This window comes from Phalacrocorax carbo, chromosome 2 (assembly GCF_963921805.1).
Source record: "Phalacrocorax carbo chromosome 2, bPhaCar2.1, whole genome shotgun sequence".
NCBI lineage: Eukaryota > Metazoa > Chordata > Aves > Suliformes > Phalacrocoracidae > Phalacrocorax > Phalacrocorax carbo.
In genome coordinates, this window is record NC_087514.1 from 35,572,923 (window position 1) to 35,586,139 (window position 13,217).

General features: G+C 38.1%; 1 protein-coding gene across 5 annotated transcripts in view; it reads left to right on the forward strand.

Moving 5' to 3' along the window:
* Nucleotides 1-13,217, forward strand: part of STAU2 (staufen double-stranded RNA binding protein 2) — a 178,923-nt gene that overhangs the window by 14,400 nt on the left and 151,306 nt on the right. For 3 of the 5 annotated variants that reach the window (XM_064442537.1, XM_064442540.1, XM_064442538.1), the window contains exons 2-3: nt 7,991-8,198; nt 9,280-9,425. In XM_064442537.1, the coding sequence (XP_064298607.1) occupies nt 8,000-8,198; nt 9,280-9,425 (345 nt within the window). In that variant the 5' untranslated portion in view covers nt 7,991-7,999. The remainder of the gene's footprint in view (nt 1-7,990; nt 8,199-9,279; nt 9,426-13,217) is intronic. The other 2 variants (XM_064442539.1, XM_064442541.1) reach the window with 1 other exon arrangement.

The window sequence follows — 13,217 nt, forward strand, 5'->3', positions numbered from 1 at the left end:
TTTATCTGAACCATCTGCCACATGCGGTGTCGGCTGTGGCACGGGTCTTCCAGGAGAGGACTTTTGCTTGTTGAAGCAGCAGCTGATGGAATTTGCAGGTATCCAGATGTGATAACTTAAGACATCTCAAACGGTGCTTGTAAACCATGGGTGGATTACCAAGTTCCATGCTGTATTTCCTTTGACTCCTTGCTTATATTGTCCTTAGACACTTTGCTTATATTTGCAAACCTAAATTATAGATGTCTTTAATCCTTACCTGAATCTTCATATCTCACTGTACAGCACTGCCATACAGTACAGGTAACTGCTCTGGTGTGAGATACTCTGTGCATGTAGATGGCCTTGTAGATCACACATTTTTCATAATAGTTACTTGTCTTTTGCTGTAGTGGCTTAAGCAATTTACTACATTCAAAATGTTTGCTTATTATATTTGTTTGCTCTGTGACATATGCTATGTATTTCAAGTTGTACAAATCTTATCTCAATTGCAGGGTAAGCCTTTTCTGTTCTAGCCCCATTGCTAACACATCATGGTTAAATGGCAACAAAAATACCCACCTTTGGCCATTTTGTTGATGGAGAAAATCTTTGGGTTTAGACTTGTATTCCATAATTAGTTACCTTATTTGTCTGGTCTGGTTTTGTTTGAAAATTTTCCTTTCTTTTCAAAATTACACAAAGCTATTGTAAAGAGAGTTTTTAGAGAAGGATTGAATCAGTGGCAAATGTAAATAATATGTATTCCCAAGTAACGTAATCTGGTCATTGCTTTAGGGACTCATATGCATCATGTAGCATCTTGAATCAACATAGTATTGGAGATTAGGGAACTGATATAGTTTCATTATGAAAGAAGTCTGCAAGATGAAGCAGTTTCTAGCTTAGTCTTCTGAGTCTTAAGTCGTTTTTTTGTTTGTTTTCATGTGCTTGTCCTGTGCAGTAATTCAAGAGAAGTTGAGCTGACTGCTGCTTTGAAAAAGTGGCTGAAAATGATTTGAATGCAGATTTTTAATCTGTTCAATTTCCTACTTCTATTTTTTATTTTTTATTTTTTCTTTTTTCCTCCTCCAAAATACCTTCCTGTCTCTCCTCAGAAAGCTTCCTACTGATCGTATATACGAGTTTGCAAAGGATATTCCTCTGTGGATGATAATATCCTTACAAAAACAACTTCTGTGTTTTCTGAGAGTGTGATGAGATTTAGTGTTCTGACCTGGCATTCACTGCAGCCGCCTGGCTCTGCCATGCTTTCCCAGGGGTTTATCTGCAACGCTCTTCTGCTCCAGTCCAAGAGCAAAGGAAGCCGCTTGTAAGAAACTGTAGTATTTAGTCAGCCCTCAGGGGCTGGGTTTAGCACTGAGCAAGTAGGAGACCGTTTTTGTAAGTCTGTCAGCTCCTTGCATTTTGAGTATTAGTCCCTAATATTCTGTGACAATTAACCCTCCTTTTTGTGTGCGTTTTTGGTTTTGGTTGTAAGTTATTTTGTCAAAATAACCAAAAATAGAGGAGTTAGTAATTTCCTCCCCTTATACTTCAGGAAAGTAAAAATGCTTTTAAGGCCTAGCTTCACTTGCTGTTGTGTATTACTTAGTTGTTAATTAGCCAATAGCTATGTCCAGATTTCCACTGAAATTAAGATTCTCTAGCGTAAGGCACTGTTAAAAACCCAACCAACCAACCAAAAAAGCCAAACCAGGCCACACGTTTCTGAAGATGAAAATGTTGGGAATGAGAGTGCAGGTTTTGTGTGGAACAGTGTGAAGGAGCTGAACTTCGGTGTATAGCTTGACAGCAAAACTAAGCTGATTAGGAGTTGAAAGGGCTAATTCCTTGCACCCACTCCAGGTCAGGAGTTTATGGCCCTCCCTGTACAGACAGGGACACTCCTCTTATCTTCCTCCTCACCTGCGTGTGAGCTGGTTCAGAGAGGTAAATGGAAAGAAAGGTATTAGCTTTTTGCTGTAGGAAAGAGAGGACATGGGATTATCCCCTGCTATGGCAGCAAGTCATTAGATCAGTTTGGCTCTTGGCAAGCCACTCCTAGTAAGGCAAAAAGCAACAAACTGGTGGAGAAGGAAATGGGGAGGACAGACAGTGGGGACCAGCAGTAATATATGATGTGTATATATAGACCCAGTGTGATTTCATGCATAATTTGTCAGTTTTGCCTATTTAAAATGTATAAATAAGATAAATTTGGTTAGTAATTCTAGATAACCATCTGCTGACTGTTGCTTTAAGTCATGCTCTTGCTGAACCGCTACTGTGTGGCTATCTCGTTATTTGATTTTAGAGAACAGAAAAGATTGAATTAACAGCTGCTCTGGAGGTAATGCAGAGCTGTGTTTTTTTTTTGTCATCCCAAATAAGCTGCTAGATATAACACAGTAAAAAGAAATTACATAAAGCTTAGGACTTCTCTAGCACTTTTTATATTGATGCGTGTATATGCATAAATATTTACCGTAAATGTGAGAAATGGCATGCAATTTTGTATGCTTTTCCATAACTGATTGAAGTAATATCAGGAGAATAGAAGGAGAATATAGAGTTTAATGGAATTTTAAGACTAAAACTAAAACCAAATTGTCCTTAGTTAGGAAGCTGTTAGGTCTATTAGGGTACTACAACTTGGGACTTTTACAGAAGAATCGCATTAACAAGCTGCTAACCAAAGCAGGGGTTGGTCTGGAAAAAAACATTGAGATGCTGCCTGCTTAGAAACAGCCCCCAGTCTATTGTAATGCTGTTCCTGTACCTTTCAATATTTTCACTGATGATGTAGATGAATCAGTGCACTTATTAAATTTGTAAATGCTATAAAGCAGGCTTGGAGGAGACTGCAGACATTGTAGAACCAGAAGTAGAATTCATTGTGATCCTGAAAAATGGAAAAGATTGGGTTTTTTTGTTTGTGTGTTTTTTGGTTTTTTTTTGTTTGTTTTTTTTTTTTAAGTAAGGGAACTCAAGGAAGACAAGGACAAAGTCTCATTTGCTGCAGAACAGTCAGATTCACAAACAGGGCATAGGCTAGAACTTGCTGGGTAGCAATTCTGCAGAAAAGGACCTGCCATCATTAATGTGATACTGTTGTCAAAAATAGGCAGCAATTAGAATGTATAAGCAGAAGGATTGGATATATGAGGTACAAGATCTGTCAAGTAATTTTTCTTGTTGAACAGTGGCTGTCCCTTGGTTGTTACCTTTGAAAAGCACTTCACAAATACGTAGTACGTGCCATGTGTACTTGTACACAGATTAGATTTGATACGTTGGGTTGTATGACAGGGTAGTGTGAAAGTGTGGTAGCACCCTACTGCATATAGCATTTTCACTTTCTGCACAGATGAGTCCTGTCTTCTGTTTCGGCTGTTCAGGTCATTAGTTTCTCCGACTGTTGGTTTTTCATACAGTAACCTGTGTCTCAAGTCAAGTATTGCTTTTTCAATTTTTCCACGTTGTGAAAGTGCTTTTAACTTGAAAACTCATTGTTGTTCTTTTCCCCCTTCTGTGCTGTCTTTATCTACTTTGTCTGTCTTTATTTAGTCAATTTGTGTGACACATTCTAAGAATCGTTTCACCTGAGCATTTAATTAATATCTTATGTCATAAGATCTAAGCATATAAAGTGATTCATGTTCCGGAAAAGTACAAGAAATTATAATCATCAGAAAAAATAGAAGCAATTCTTTATATTGTGATGCATTTTAGCGTGAGGTGAGTGTATTCACAGTTGTTAAAAATATTCTGCCTCTGTGAATATAACTAAATAACTGTTGTGTTTCCTAACTTACAAGAAAAATGAATGGAATATTTGACAGCAGTATTTTCACTTAAAAATATGAGGGGGTTTTGTTTTGTTGCTTTGATGTGAGTTTGTTTTGGTTTGTTTTTCTTTTTCAGCATGAGAGGAAAATTCACATTTTATACAGAGTTTGACAAGGAACTTAATACCAACTGCGTATTGAAACCTGCATAATTGCCGATGTACAAAGTGCTTTCAAAAGTGGAAATGAAGTAAATTGCAATTATAGTATATTTACATCCCTTTAAATGCCTGCTGTCACATTTCTAATGCAGCTGGGCAGGTTAGAGTGAGAGATGGAAAAACAGTGCAGCACTTCAGAAGGCACCATAAGCTCTGGAATATAACTTGACAAAAATCGCAGCACTGCAACTTGCGGACTTGTGACTGGCTAGATGTGTATGTGATTGAGACAGCAAAAAATATAATTTCTGTGATGTCTCAGTGTAGTAGCTTGTGGCTTGATAAAGACACAAAGCTGGCAGTCAGAGCTGCGTAGTCCAGCTTTCTCACTGAGACCCAGGCGTCTGTAACCACGGCCTAGCGTTGAGGGAAACTCCTCTGGAGACACCTCGGTGTGGCGGTTTCCTAAATGTGAGTTGGGTTAGCCACCTGACATGAGGTGTGTGGGCTTTCCAGTTGTATCAGTAATATCCCCCTCAAAGTCCTACATTTTGTTGTGTAGTAGCAAACTGGTCTGTGCTCATGGCTGGAAGGCCTCAAAATGGTTTTGCTTCACTGTTTATAAAGGTGTGAAGTAATAAAACTACTTCTACCACTACTAATAAAAGCAGTGTGTCACTGGTATATATGTAAAATACATAAAGAAAAGATGGAGCATATTTCTCCCCTTTTTGTGGTGACATCAAAGTATATTTGCTTGGTAATGTGGAAAGACAGCACTACATCAACTATATTGTCTCTCTTGTCTCTCTATTAGTGGATTTTTAGAACTGAATACAAATTGATTCTCTTCATCTCTGCAGTGGTTTCACCCCAGCTATCAACCAAGCCCACACAGCTGCTTGCTCCCCCACCCCTGGTGGGATGGGGAAGGGAATCAGAAGGGTAAAAAGTGAGAAAACTCGTGGGTTGAGATAAAGACAGTTTAATAGGTAAAGCAAAAGCTGCACACGCAAACAAACCAAAACAAGGAATTCATTCACTACTTCCCATCGGCAGGCAGGTGTTCAGCCGTCTCCAGGAAAGCAGGGCTCCATTACATGTAGTGGTGACTTGGGAAGACAAACGCCATAACTCTGAACCCCCCACCCCCCACCCTCCACCCCCTTTCTCTTTCTTCCAGCTTTACATGCTGAGCATGATGTCATGTAATGTGGGACATCCCTTTGGTCAGTTGGGGTCACTGTCCCAGCTGTGTCCCCTCCCAGCTTGTTGTGCACCCCCAGCCTCCTCACTGGTGGGTGGGGTGAGAAGCAGAAAAGGCCTTGGCTCTGTGTAAGCACTGCTCAGCAATAGCTAAAACATCCCTGAATTATCAACGCTGTTTCCAGCACAAATCCAAAATGTAGTCCCATACTAGCTACTATGAAGAAAATTAACTCTATATGAGCCAAAAGCAGCACAATATCTCATGTACTTAAGAGTTAGTCCCTACAATTATATTTTCCTCCTGGGCATCTTTCTTTATGCAGATCAATTTACAAAATAGTTTCTTGTAGGAGTTCTTCAGCTTTAAAAATATAAGAAAACTAATAGAATAAGCAAAACCCAACACATAAAATGTTATGATTTTATTCTGATTTCACAGTTTAATTTCCTATGTAATTTACTGTAAGAAAAATAATGTATTTTCCCCCCAAGCTTTATCTTGTTCATTTTTATTGTTCCTTTATACTATTATCAAATTGATTTTTATCTGTAATAGAAAAGGATCAATCCTACAAAATATCCCATCAATACTATAGGAGCTATAAATATACCTCATAAAGCACATGATTTGGTTATTAGTAAGTTCTGCTTTTTTGAAAAGAAGAATAAACTTTCAAATTACTGGAGCTGAAAGGATAATTCAGAACTGGCAGGGCTTGAGGTCAGGTGTTCAGTAGTATTTAATCCAGTACTATGTGATTGAGGGCTTCCTCATACTCATGTTTTAAGCTACAATGCTGTAAATACTCTAAGGAGTTTCTTAAACTTTAATCATTGCAATGATATTTTATATTGTGTTGATTTCATTTTAAAGTTGTTTAGTAAATATGGCCTGATTCTGCCTTCCTTGACTTTGATGTTTACAATTAAGATGCTTTTAAAATTCATTCTGATCTATGCTAATATATTTAAAAGCAGAATTAAACACGTAGTATACCAAAGAATTCCATAGTTACACACATTCTTAGTCTTTAAGTTAGGCACATCTAACAATACTGCTGTATTGTATGACATTTGCTGTTAAGTGACAGTAGGATTTTTACAGTCTGAATTTAGTCCATATTTTTGAATACATGAAGTATTTGAATGTGTCTCAGTTGACCGCATATGCATTTTAAAAATCTGTCACTATTAGCCATTTTACTTAGGATATTTATGAAAAGGCCAAGTGATTACATCTTAGCTTCATTTAAATTTTTTTTTTACTTTTGCCTTTCCAGAGATTTAAATCAGTCATCTTATCTCAGTACCAAAAAAGGCATTCCAGTCTGAACCTGTTCTCCAAAGCACAGAGTTACAGTAATAGGATTTATTATTTTCATTATTCTAGTGTAACTGTGCTAAAGTAGTTGCACTCTGTGGTGTATCAAGTGATTTGGGGTCTTAATCCAACAGTACTGTCCCTCTGAGTAGAGATACTTGGATGTTTTTGAACAGATCTGGGGGCAGGGAGCAAAATACTGATGTAATAAAATTTTTTTATATAGTTGTACGCATTTCAATAAGATGTTAGTTAGAAGGCTTTTCAGGTGTTGGATAGGATTTTTGCTTAAGAAGAGAGAATTACCCCAGCAGAAGTAGCAAAGAGCTTAGTGGTAAGGGTGCTGCCGGTGGCGGAGGAGAACTGGGATCCTTGTCCTCTTCTGCCTCAGCCAGAGGGACCAGAGCTGCTGCAAGGAGAGGTCACAGGTCCCCAGGCTATTTGTTGGCTGTTACAGGTTTTGCCTCTATCTGCTCTGTACCGATGATATTGTGTGTATGAACCCTAAAAAAATACAGCCCATGTCCATGCTACTGAATAAAATACCTCATCCCATTTGCTCCTGATGCGGAAAGGAGAATCCCAAGACTTTACCCTGGAGGACTGAGAATGACTGCCTCCTCGCTTATTTGGGTGGATTGCCTGGGGTGCCTGCTGGCCTCTGAACAGCTCCCGTGTGGTTTTTCTGAGAGTTTTTTGTCAGTAGCCAAAATTCTGCCAAGGAGCATACTCTCAGTGAATAGTATGAAGGAGCCGTGCCCTGCCCCTGATTTGTTTATGAGTGTAGACTTAGCCAGAGAACAGGTACTGATAATAAAGAAACTCATTTGGGAAGATGGAGAGAGATAATTAGTACCTGGCATATTCCTGGTAAATGTGTTAGGCACTGGGTGAAAGGCTAGTTTAGGAAATCCTGGTACCTGTGCTAGTAATTTATACAAGGATTGAAGGGCTCTACCTCTTGACTGGCTAAGCAGTGATTTTTCAGAACTTGCTTTTTTGGTGTTGTTTTATTTTGGTTGGTTGAGTGGTGGTTTTCTCTTCTTACTTTTCCTCTTCTATAGTTTGGTAAAAGGCAGAAAAATTTGTGATTTTTCTCTTGTGGCGTTACTTGGTATTTTGCATGCATCTCACTGGAAAGACTATGGCAAAAGATTGCTATGGCAGTTTGTTGCAAAGACATTCTCTCCTGAAGAAATTGTCAGGTGCTAATCTCATCTGCAGAATAATTATATGGAATTTTATTCTAGAATAATCATTATTCCTGCTGTATTTCAGGCAGGGTAACCCCACAGTTGAGCAACAGAACCTGGAGTCAGGGCATGTGGGTTCTGCTCTGGTGATTCTTCTTTGGCTGTGAGCTCTGTTTCTCTGCATTGGTTTGGAAGTAACGTGTGCAGAGGCATGGCTTTTGAGGATAGTTTTGTGACCCAGATCCAGGAGCATAGAAGTGTTGTTAATATTACTACTGTCATTTGACGTTCAAAATGCAAAGTGCCCTGCTTATAATAATTTGTTTATTGCAGTGATAGGCAATGGCACAAGTTAAGATGCAGACGACAGCAAACCTGTCCGGACCTACCATGTCCCCTATGGTGCTACCCTTGCCAGTTACAACTACAAATACTCTGGGTCTGCCGTCTTCAATGAACGGATCCATTTCGGAATCGGCTGCCAGCTGTAGCAGTCCTACTGCCAACCTTGTGGATCCTGCGCCTTCTAGCAACTCACCAGGTAAGTTGGTCCAGGTATATTTTCTTTGGTGTTCAAATGAATCTTTCTGATGACTTGTTAATATTAAAAAAAAAAAAAGTTAGGTCTTAAAGAGGATTAAAATAAAGAAAAAAAATCCCATAGAATAATACTTATTTTGGCTAAATAGGCTGTTTACTAAGTCAAGTTTCTTTAACTGAACTCACACTTACAGTGAATTGTTGATCAAAACTTTTCTGATCAAAAGCTCAGAAAACAACATGTCTATTTTGTCAAATTCTGAGTGTATCTTTTATAGAGAAGTTTTAGTGGTGCAGGAAGGTCTCCAAGTGTATTTCTCTTCCCTAGAACAGAATGTCTTCGGACTGCTTGGCAGTATTCGGCATTTCCTTTGTAGCCTAATAAATGCTGTAGTTCCTATGCTGAACTGGGTATAAAATACAGAAATGTTATCCTAAAAAATTAAGCAAGATATGACAGTGTGTTAGGGATAAATACAAATAACTTGGAAAAGAAATAGCAGAAAGTTAAAAAATAGTAAGTCAGTATACATGAAGTAAGTAGTCTAAGAAAAGCAGAACAAAATCCTTAAAGGGGAAGGAAAGGTGTTATTTGGGAGTGCTCTGAGAGTGACCTCATTATTGTGAGAAAAGTCTAAAACGCCGGGAAGAAGCAGGTAGAAGCAGGTGGGGGCCCACAGGATTTAATATGCTATATTTGTCTTGCAACTCTTACGCTATCCACTTCTGCTTCAAAGTGTCGAGAAACCATTCTCAGAGTAGTCAGTTCCTGGAAGCATTATACTCCTAAACTTTGGTACGCAGAAAATGTAGCTTATGTATATGTCCTCCTACACTGCCTTCTTTTATAGAGGCATTCTGGAAAGAAATAGTTGTATTTGTTTAAATTGCATGTAATCAAAACGGTTATTGTAAAATGCATATTCTCATATGATTACTATGTAAATGGTATTTAAAGATTGTATTTAGCATACGTGCAAAATTATTTTTTAGCCAAAGTATTTTCTTTTCTAAGCATGCTGCTGCTTTTGCAAAGCTTTGCGAAGTTGTGAAGAATACATTTCTCCACAAAAACTTTACAGACTCTTTATTTACAGCTCCTCTCCAAGATAACATGGCAAACCCCAAAGAGAAAACTCCAATGTGTCTGGTAAATGAGTTAGCCCGTTTCAATAGAATTCAACCCCAGTATAAGCTTCTGAATGAAAGAGGGCCTGCTCATGCCAAGGTAAGGTCACAGTTCCAGGTGGTGAGCCATACCTTAAATGCTGAACAGATAATGTCATGGTCTTGGACGAGTGCGCTTGTCAAACACAACCACATTTCTAGTGTAAGGGGTTTCTTACTGTTCTTTATTTTGTCTTTTTTTTTTTTTTTTAACACTTTCAGAAAGTATGTCTATATTTCTGTTGAAGCCCTGTAGATCATTTTGTACCTTACTTTGACTTCCACCTTTGAATCTATATTTGTTGGTCTCTGTTAAGACCTTGTGAAAGTCTTTCCAGGATATCACCACCCTTTCTTAATCGTTATGGAGCGTTTGCTTTTTAAGCTGCCTGAATCCTTCTCCCCAGTTGGCATGCCTCTGATAACAACCTTTGCATTTGTTTCATGGTAGAGCAGGTGACGACAAAGCCAGTTTGTGTCATTTTTAAAGTGCTTATTGATACGATTCTGTGTCCATAAAGTTAATTGCATTGATACCGTATCTTTGGATCTTGCATTATAGGATGCAAACTTTATTACTGTTCTTTCCTTCAAATTCTGTGCAACTTTAAGATTTATGGTGATATTAAGACTCCTAATATGATTATAACATTAAAGTTTCTGGTCAACTGACAGTTAATTCTGGTCAGTTCTCATATCAATTTGGGTATCCAACTTCGTTTCATAAGTACAAATTAGGATGCTTTTGGATGATGAGGAACACAGGGATATGCTCATTATAATAATTTTCAGATGTAACTTTGAGTTTCTTCCCTAGTTAGGAGCAATCTGGAGGAGGAGAAAAAAGCCTGAAAAACTCAGAGAGACAATGGTGTAATTAATGGCTCTTTCGTACTCAGTATTTCTAGAGTAGCAAACTGCATAAGACAGTGGGGTGACACTGCAGTTTAGTAACAGTTTCAGCTAGTCATTGGCCGTGTCTGCCATTGGCCCTTGTTCTTCAGCTGCACGTTATGTTGTCAGCTAGTGCAGAGTTGATGCATGTCACTGACCTTCTGGTTTGGCTGGTGTTCATGTGTCCTTTATTCTGGTGGAAATGATGTCAGCAGGTACAGGGCTGCTGAGAATCAGCAAGCTTTTAGGATCCCTTATCATGAGTGGAAATTGAAGTGCTTTTCCCCTTCCTGGAGGTGTTTGGCAGCACAGGATGCACTGGTTGGTTAGCTGAAGTTGCAGCATTTTAAATCTGTTGTGCTTTCTGTAACTTTTCACTGTTGTGTTGTATATTTGTTTTGTTACCTTTTTTCCCATTATTGTGAAATAAGAAGTGCTTTGGTTGTACCAAAAAGTGTGGTTTTTGGCTGTTCATACTCCTCAGCAGAAAACAGATTTGAGTTATGTTACGTTTATACTGTACTTTAAATTTTAGCAGGATAAGAAATAATTCACACATATTTGTTATTACTTTTAAAGGAACTAATATCATTGAAATGGCTTGAGTCTGCATTAGCTGCACTTTTGAGAGCCAGATTTTCAATGGATTTCTGATTTTTACCTGTGAAGCAAATAAGAAAAACAAAGGAGGGAAGGGGATAAAGAACAAGGATGATTTTAATAAGATTCTACAGACTTGTGTACCTTTGGCCTATGAAAGGCAGAGAGAGAAATTATTATGACTGTGTTAGCAGTTTAGTATAATGTCTTGCTAGCAATACGATGATATATCTGATAGAATATGTAAAACAGCTGAGTTTCTCCTAGAAAGCAGGACCTGAAGGATGTAATGCTGCTGTTGATGTTTGCCATTTAAGGAGCATCTCATGTTGCTTTCTTTTTACACATACTGTACCTGTCCACTGGTGGTTTCCATGATTTTCAGAGACGTGCTTTACAAGACAGCTGTCTCTCTCGCAACCACAGATGCTACTAAATTTTTATATCCTTTTTTCTAGTTGTCTCTGGAAAGTAAGTTTTGTCAACTGGAGTGAAATGGGAAACTAGAAGCAGTGGAGCTGGGAGAGAAGTGGTGCTTCCTGACAGTGCAGTTAGGGCTTCTAGGAGTCTGCTCTCCAGGTGGATTCTTCATCGTAAGAAAAATCAGGAAGTCTTTGTTAACATAAATGACATTTTAGAGTACATTAGTCAAATTGATCATTTCTTCTGTGCTTCTATGTCAATAGCATCTCAGGAGACAAAGGTAAAAGAAACAAAGGCAAAAGAAAGTGTGTGGTGGTACAGAGAAGAAGGAAAGGGGGAAGGGACATAGCACTTCAAAAGGCCGGGAAGGAGGAGAGAAAGTTCTACATGCAGAAGAAGTGAGGAGGAAAGAATTGCTAGAGCTAAAGGAGACTGACCTTACGAACACAGCAGAGTGAAAACAAGCACAAAGGTGGCCTTTGCATTTCCGCTCTCTAGCCATCAGATGAATTAGGTGGGATTAAGAATACAAACTTCCTTAGAAAATTGGTGAGAAATGCCTCTCAATCTGTCAGCTCTGGTCTTGCAGAACTTGAGTACTTCATTGGCTGCTCCAGATTTTGGTTTTAGGCAGTTTTATTCCTTTAATGAAATTCCCACCTACTACTGTGTGTGTTTTTTTGCAGGAGGTTGTTTTTGGTTTTTTTTTTTGTCAGATGGGATAAGTGAGAAGGTTAGAGCTCTCGCTATAGAAGTTTACTGAGCAAGCCCTTTATTACTCTGAATTCCTGTTTATTGCTCTAAGCACTAAGAGGAGAGTTATAGGTCGATAAGTAGCCATTACTAATAATATTTTTATTGAAATTCAAGATCATTCTCCTATAAAAATACTACATTGATAGTTTCTTGCAAAATATAAAATATATAAAGTCCGGATCCAGAAATCAAATTTCAGTTATTTTAGTAATAAGTATGTATATTTATAGATAATTTATATAATTATGGGTATTTAGCTCTAATTCCCATCTTCGCTTTCAGGTTGGGGTAGGGTTTGACAGAGTGCAAAATTAAGGGACTGTTTGTCTCTTCCCCCTTGTCTGTGAGGAAACTGTCATGACTGCTGTGGAAAAAATGACATGGTGATAGGAACTGTGATACAGGGACGTGCACTGTGCTTCTGAAAATTACAGTAGGCCAAAACTCAAGCCTGTAATTAAGACACAAGTATGTATTTATAGCATTCAGTTCATATGTGCTGTTTGCGCATGTGTATAGGGCTGAGTTGGCAGGCACATGCATACTTGTATTCGAATGCTTGTTTGCAAGTCCACGCTAAATGAAAATACATGTAAAGGTAAATTTAAAGGATGCCCATCTCTAGGTACCTGGTCCTGGATCTAGCAAGTTTAAATAATTTTTAAATCTATAGAGCAAATAAGTATTGAAATGAAAATTTTACTTTATATACTGCTCACACTAATGTGTAGATTTCCTTATGTTGCCTCAAGTTAGTTAGTCGCTTTTTCTGAGGTAGGTATACTAGGTAGGTAGGTATACTGAGGTAAGTTAGTTTACCACAGGCATTTGACTGTTAAATCCTGCTTAATATGTATGGAATTAATATGGAAAAGAAATTGAGTTCTTACCCTTTCTTCTCTCATTCTTAGATGCACAAATTTAAACAGAAAATGTATGTATCCTACAGAAGATAGACTCTATCTAAAATCTTAAATATGTGTTGAGTTTTATCTTCACAACTTGCACAGCATAGATACTGCTTGAAATAATCCTTTACTGCAGAATTTAAAATATATATGGTTTTTATCAGTAGTCTCTTTCTGAACTGTGAGTTTTTACAGTTCGTGTCTTCACTACAGAGTCCACATTAAAGAACTGCAATTTCATTCAAAAAGGCAATACTTCTTTTCTTTCTTAC